This window comes from Schistosoma mansoni, chromosome 2 (genome assembly GCF_000237925.1).
Source record: "Schistosoma mansoni strain Puerto Rico chromosome 2, complete genome".
Classification (NCBI taxonomy): Eukaryota; Metazoa; Platyhelminthes; class Trematoda; order Strigeidida; family Schistosomatidae; genus Schistosoma; species Schistosoma mansoni.
The window spans coordinates 24,491,400-24,499,207 of record NC_031496.1 but is presented as its reverse complement, the minus strand read 5'-3'; the positions used below and the strand labels follow the sequence as shown (position 1 = coordinate 24,499,207).

At 35.9% G+C, this 7,808-nt stretch overlaps 1 protein-coding gene across 2 annotated transcripts; it reads right to left on the bottom strand.

Moving 5' to 3' along the window:
* Window positions 1–2,079: 2,079 nt before the first annotated feature.
* On the bottom strand, window positions 2,080–4,415 carry Smp_023930.1 (hypothetical protein). 2 transcript variants are annotated; one of them, XM_018796173.1, is made up of 2 exons: window positions 4,127–4,415; window positions 2,080–2,620 (listed from the first exon to the last, which is right to left on the bottom strand). In XM_018796173.1, exons 1-2 carry the CDS (start codon window positions 4,360–4,362, stop codon window positions 2,533–2,535), a joined length of 324 nt encoding a protein of 107 aa, XP_018650411.1. In that variant the 5' UTR covers window positions 4,363–4,415; the 3' UTR covers window positions 2,080–2,532. The 2 variants fall into 2 exon arrangements, with proteins under 2 accessions (XP_018650411.1, XP_018650412.1); XM_018796172.1 differs by having other exon boundaries at window positions 2,080–2,594; window positions 4,127–4,406.
* Between the last annotated feature and the right edge of the window lie 3,393 nt (window positions 4,416–7,808).

Here is a 7,808-nt window from a genome sequence, read left to right as displayed (position 1 = left end):
CGAATGCTCAATTTATTTGAAACTATCAAGTCCAACCTTAGTATGGATACTTTTGTCTGTGGTTTAAATTATATATCATTTCGTTTAAAATCTTCTCATAATGACAGATCGAACTGGAATTCCACTCAATTATTACGAAAATAATGGTAAATACCATGAATTTACATCCATAATCGAATATTGACTGGTTGAATGATGTAGTTAGCAATAGATAAAGTAGGTACTAGCAAAAATATATGCATCAAGTTGCTACAATTTATATCAGCACAGTGAATGAAACAAAACATTGATAAGGTGGAATACAATTAAGTTGAAATGGATAAAATTAATGTTTGTTAAAGAAAACAAGAACGCGGAGAATATATAAATCAGAATGATCAAACCCGAGGCATAAACAGTATGAAATAATTCTGAGAACATCTAGGGTACTCAACGCCAATCTGAGCAATCGTTAGCTCCTTTTTGATGTAAGTCTTGCACTGGTGAGGGCAGTTTTGGCATATGCTTACAAAATCTGGCCTCTACGGGGTGAGGACGTTCGGGAACTCTGCGTCCGATCATCGGTGTCCTCAAAGAATTGCTGGCGGTCAGTGACATGTCAGTAACGTTGAAATTTGGTTATGTGTTCGAACACAGTGAGACAATGACTCAATGTCACCGTCCTGAAACATAAGCTTAGATGGCCTGGACATGTATTACAAGTGTAATCCCAGAGGCTCCCACGTCAGGAATTAATTGCCGACTCTGGGATTGGTTGGAGAAAGTGATGAGGTGGTCAGTCTATGACATGGGGCCGTGGTATGAAAGTTGTATTAGACTAGCATCTATCGGTCTTTCATGACACCTTGGTTGGGGTTCGAGAGGTAGAACAACTCAGTAACCTGAGATGTTATCAGATATAACTCAGAACAGAAGCCAATGGTGACCCTACAGTAATTTTCTTTTACATTCTCCATAAAAGTGAAGGCAATCCATACAACTAAAAGGATTATTTCTGGTTGCGTTTTACCTTATCTGTTTCTTCGAATATATACTACTCCCATTCACTTACTTTTGTTTATTCACTATATTTCTCTCTCCATTTCTTTGCAATCACACCTCCTTATTTGTGTATTAAATAAGCGTATTTGGTCCACTGAAACTGAATTTGAGAGAGATGTGATATAACTTTCCCAGTTATACAAATTATGATGATCTCATAGACCTCAACAAAGGATTATAAACTATTTGACATAGCAAAATCTTATGTTCAATAGACTCACGGACTATACTTAACCCTCTCACACGCAGAAAAAATAACTTGGAAAATAGTCAGTGAAGATTTATATTCTCAAAAGCCGTCTAACTTCAGAGGCACTTACCCAAAGTTTTCACCAAACATTAGTGATGCTTTGGAAACATCGACAATGGAACACTAACAATTTATGTATATCCTCAACGTTCAAAAGTCAAGTTTCACAGCCATAAAACAATACGGAAGAGGGGTATCTGTCTAGCATATTTGACCATTGACAAGTAAAAACTAAAAGTGGTACCAGATAGGTAGAGAAGCTAATATTTTACAAATTGTATTGACCCATTTAGTTCCCCTGTGGTTACTACAAGAGGATATCTGACGTTTTTTGCTAACCGTAATGACAACGGTTGCAACTAGACAGACAGAATTACATTCAACTTCCAGGTTTTACTTACTATCTCCGTCAAGAATACTGATAATGCTGTCATCATGTATAAAGAACCTAAGAATCAATTCATTAAATCTTTCTTCCCTATCATGTTTCAACTTTGTTGTAGCCAGATGTTGATATCACCTTTAGCTTATGCGAAAGGAATTAGAGATAAACTGGAGGTCAGTTAAACTCTTTTCCAAGGGGTTTTACAGTCCATAAAATGATTATGCAGAATCTTTCTATGACCTTTACTAATGAATGACTTCCTAAATTGTTTCTTTTAATAATTCTAAACAACTGTCTAGTGTTACCGATCATCATCGCCATTTCTAATTTTCTATGCCTTTGTTATCTATAGCTACTTACTAGTTGAATATCAAAAGACAAGACATTAATCACAAATTATTTTCGAGTATCAAATATCGGTAATTTTATTCTACAAGTTAATTATGCAACGAAGAGAAATGATACATTGATTCTCTATAATTTCATATATTATCAGTGTTAGTTGGTAGATATAAAAAAATGTTAAGACCGATAAAATATGCTAAAGCATTAAAGCAGTTGAGAATAGAGAGCCCGAGAAATATGTTAAACATGGGCAAAGTGGAAATGCACAATGGAAAAGTTACAAAAATGCATTATGATTAACACAAAATAATAGGAAAGAACTAATAAATTAAAGAAAGAGGGAAATCTCCAAAGCATTATCTCCTAAAAAAAATTCATGATAATGTACAACTGAATGGACAACAAATTTGTGTTCTACGTTGAACGGGTGTTGAAAGATGCAAATCCCAATCATCATAAGTATGAGTATTTGTTAAATTTGATCGATTATGAGACGACAGTCGATCATTTTTTAAATAATCACATAAGCCTTTATTGGCAACTTTTTGAAATAATGCGCCATCAAACTCTTCACTGTAAAAACGGAAAGAATATGATAACTATATTACGTATATATATATACTTAACTAGGGAGTGAGTGATCTATGAAATCTGCACTGAACAATTCTTCAGATTAGAAGATGAATTTTAATCATGTTTATTATTATGTTAAGCACTTTTACATAAATACGTTATGTTGAAACTTGTTTGTTGCCCAGTTGTGTTATCGCTTAACATTATTTATTTCTGCTTGAGTCAATAACTGTCTCATGAATAATTATTAGTCGGCTACATTGTTTCACTGTACATCCCTTTTCTATCGATCACCATTATGTCTATCAGGTTAACAATCGGAACGTCCCCATGAGAAACTCAAAATCATTCTTCATAAAAATTATTACAATATATAAGTAAAGGTGTTATGTAAAAGACTAACTAACACTGTAATGTATTGACCTCGAGTGTATAAATGTAAACAAGTGAATTTTATGGACTGGATATTGCTAAAATAAGTGTGAAGGTCAGACTATGCTTTAACTCTTGGCAAAGCCATTTAAATTATCTTATTGATTGATAATTTATTTTCTATTTGGTTAATCAGAATAGTTGGACTGTCAATGAAGCAAGGAACAGCGAAAATCTCGTATTGAATAATAGAAACCTGAAATCGCGCAAACTATGTGTTGCTATTGTGCTAAGATACTTAGTGTAGGTCATGTTAACTAACATTTATCGAATAGTTAATAATATGGATTATTAGACGTCTATTTGTGCAATCAACAAATATCCATTCTATCAAACAAATAAACTTAGCAGTGTCTAAATAAATGCCCTGGTACGGCCAAGAGTGGAGAGAGCCCGCCCTCTCTCTCAAAATGCTCTCACACCATGCGTGTACAGCTTCGGTCTGGGCACACGAGTAGTGGCATAGCCCTCATACAATTAAATGAAAAGACAATTTATGTGTGGCGCATATATATATATATATATATATATATATATATATGGTGCCCCCTTGTACCAATATTTAAATGTTCAAATAAATAAATCAATAAAAGACATTAATGACCAAATGAAAGTACTTGAACCCGGTTGTGAACCACGGTTGTCAAATGAAATACATCAGATAACCGTTAAAACACACCAGAGCTGGGGTTTTAATGATCGCTGTTTAAATATGCATTACATGGGTTGATAATGCTCTTCCGAAAACTTCCATCAAGAAAGTTTCCACTGGTCGCGATGATCCATAATTTCTTCTCTTATCTTAGTAAACACAGCATTAGTGATTTGAGTGATCACGTTGAGAAATATTTAAGGAAGTGTCACCTAACATATTATTCATGTGGAGTTGTCTGGGAACGGAAAGTGTATTCATATCAAACAAAATCTATGTTCCCAACTACATATAATTACTGTCTAGAGATCTATTATGATGGTTTATGTACACTGCTACTAAATGTGCAAGACATCAGGTCTAATATACACGGACTATGTAAATGAACAGGTTGTGTGGTACCTACTATTATAAATGAACAATTAGTAAGGAAAATGAGAGAACGAACCTATCGTCATCACAATTTACATTGATAAGAGGCATATGTTTCGTATAATCACCTGTACGCCAAAATTGATTTGAAGTATCATTTTTAGGGAAACGGAGTTTATCTTTTGGTAAAAGTTTATAGCGCCTTGGATGTTTTGGTTTGATAACTGTAATAGAAGGAAGACTGGGTTTGTTCGAAGTATCTTCAGGTTGAATTAATGGTGATTTATCGGCACTGACGTCCATAACTATCATCCAAAAGCGACGTTAAGTGTGATGAGAAAATTGAGCCTTTTGTACTATTTTTAACACAAAAGCAAATTAAAATTAGGACAATACAACAGTGAAAATAAAACTCGTGATCAGTCAGTAATAAAACAATTAAATCTACGTGGCCGTTTATAATCAGGAGGATGATCATACCATAGGGGGTTTCTCGAGACTTGAATATTATAGTTTACATAGCAGACTGATTTTAGATACTTATTGAAAACCAGGAAGCAATGAACAACCGTTTCGTTCTAGTATAAGACTTCCCAGCAGCGTGCATTGATGGCTTAAATGTGAATCAAACCTAGTACGCACTTAGATCTATATTTACCTTACTTTTCGTCAACTCATTAGTCACTTCTGGAAAGTTTTTCTATAACGATGCATAGTATCAAAATTTGGACTTAGAAGTTACTGTATTAGTTCTTATATCTCCTAATATTTTTCATTGTATCCCGACAAGTCAATCAGTCAGTTACAACGTAGAACTTCGTACGTACGTACATCAGTTCGAGTTTCCATACCACATTAGCACAGAGATGCAGTTGTCGATTCAAATCCCATAGTGGTAAGAGTATAAGTATTATGTGAAAGATAATGGTTTGATGTTATTGAAGGAGTTTAATACAGTGAAATAAATTTGAAGAGAAAAAAGATAGAGACATAAAGAATTCAAAAGGTTAGAATTCGGTAGAACACAGAGAGTGAATGCACCTTCGTCATTGCAAACGATTTTGAGCCATGTCATTCAAGGTCTCTAACCATCGGTTGCTATCATCTCGCGAATCCCAACCAGGTAGTCTACACCTACCAACATGGCTTAGTTCACTTGTCAGTGACTTCATGGATTTGTGCCACGTTTTTGTTTGGTCGCCCCTAGCTTTCTTCCAACCTACTCCTACACCATAAAGCATTGCACGTCGGGGCAGTCGGTGGTTGGGCATACGTAACACATGTCCCAGCCATCTCAACTGATGAAGTTTCACTACTTCATCAATCGATTTGCCATCCTTACCTAGTACCCGTTTCCTAACATCTGCATTACTTACCCGGTGGTCCCAGGATATACGAGCAATGCGTCGAAGACACGTATGATCGAATACTAGTAGCCTACGAATATCCTCCACTCTAACCGGCCATGTTTCACTGCCATAAAGTAGGACGGAACGAACTGCTGCATAGTAAACCCATCCTTTTGTTGCTAGACGGATATCTCGCCTACGCCATAAATGACGCAAGTTGGCGAAAGCTAGACGAGCCTTCTGTATCCGTGCTGAGATTTCGTCACACACCAGACCACAAGGGCTGATGAGACTCCCAAGATAAATGAAGCTGTCAACACGCTCAACTACTTCACAAGTCAATACTTGAATTTAAAAGTGAGATTTGTAACAACAGTGAGCTCGGCAGTGCGAACCATACTTATAAGGTCGTCATACCATTATAAATGGTTGGTCTTTAATCTACAGTACATGTATGAGGTAGATGCAGCAAAGGCTGAATGAATATATTCACACCATACTTTCTGTTCTGCACGTTTCGGTCGAAAATTCTCTTGGATTAATAAATAAAACATGGAAAACTATATAGGAACTAACTGGGCTACGTAGTTGACAGGATTTGTCCTAACAAAGTAATTATATTGTGTGTACGTAGTATGCTGAACCTTGTTTTAAATAATTAGAGATAAGACAATCATACAAAGTAGTAGCTAAATAATGCCAATTATGTTGACTGTAGAAATCAAACTAAGGCAACTTGTGACTCACGTACCTTATGAACCTCATAAATATGTAATCCAGTAATACACTGTTATTATTTGCTTGTGGATACGTACAAAGAGGTGAAATGTATCCTTAAGTTTTAACAATGAACGACCTAGATGAACCTTAGTTGGATATGAATACTCAGTAGTCTTACATTTCTGTTAAATGTAATTGCTGGAATAGATGACGTGAAATCTCATCACACCACTTATACGGTGATGGACTAGAAAGTAGTGGACTAGTTGCTTTAGTAAGCTGTTAGATTATTATAAAAATATATAACGTCACTGAATCATGTTTGAGACACATTAAATTGGCATGACATTGTATTGACATGATTCCTCAAACGGTATTAGGAGTTTAAGATACTGGACTGTCTGTTTATTGCAAGAAACGGTGATACATCACTGTCTACAACTGATGAATAGCATCTGTAATCATGAGGTACGACATGGTTATTAAGTAACTTTACAAACCAAGTGAAGAAAAAATTAAGAATAACTCGCTGCTTGCTTAGTCTGAGAGTCCATAAGAATTCGCTTTACAAGAAGCTTCCAATTGACGTACGAGCCTCACACATCTACACGAACCGCACATATTTGAAGCAGACCGTCCAAAGAATAAGCAGACTTCCAATATTCAATTTAACGACAACAAGCTATTGTGATTTTAACTTTCATTTTAATCTAACTTAGCAAAATCACGGAACGGTTTGTCCCTTCAAATCCGCATCTGAGTTTAAGGGGACCGTCCTTGCAAACAATGATTTGTGATTATTTTTGTAGGGCCAGTAAAATGTCACAGATTTTTGGATGTTCAACAGTTTATCAGTCCTTGTCGAAGTCAAGGACGACCAACGCTCATCAATCAACCTCATGTCATGGACAGGCTCATGCGGCAGTGATCGCGCTCTGTTTCTCTAATCTATTCTAATTAATACAGTCCTTCTACAACGTCTTGTTTGTTCTGCATAGTCATCAAAGTAGCCACAGTACCTAGATATGAAGAGAGGGCTGTCCATGTTACTCGTTAGCCGATGGTTGTGACTCCGATGTAAGCTAAGAGATCACAACAATCCCGACCAACTACAGTTTATCTCAATCATCCACACAGTTGACCTACTTTGGTGATTGATAAATTATTTATTTTCCTTCTAAAAACTGAAGAATGTAAACAAATCGGCTAATAACAGAAGTAATGGTGCGGCAACATCTAGCGTATCCATCTCAGTACTTGCGGAACATGTAGAGTATTTTGTGAAAGGACTGGAAGGAGGTGTCCTTGTCATCGCCTTTGGTAATGAGTTCCATGGCTTCGTGACTCTGACCACAGAAGACTTGCAAAGAACTTTGTGCAGATTCTCCATGTTATTTTTTAAACATATGTATATTCAAGTTTTATTTGTTGACAAAGTGAACTAGTATCCTGTTATGATGAAGGGAATTATGAGCGAATTGAAACTTCTTGGTCTTACTCCATTTAATCCCTATTTTTCGCAAAACTTTTAAGAGAGCTGATTAATGTCATTTAATACGAGTGGTTTCGTAGTTTCCCTTCTTTGAACACGTTCCAGGACAGAAATATCCTTCTTAAAGCACGAAACAAAACTCGGACGTTTTTTGGATGAACGTTGTTTGTAGACAATAAAAACAGTCTTCGGTACTA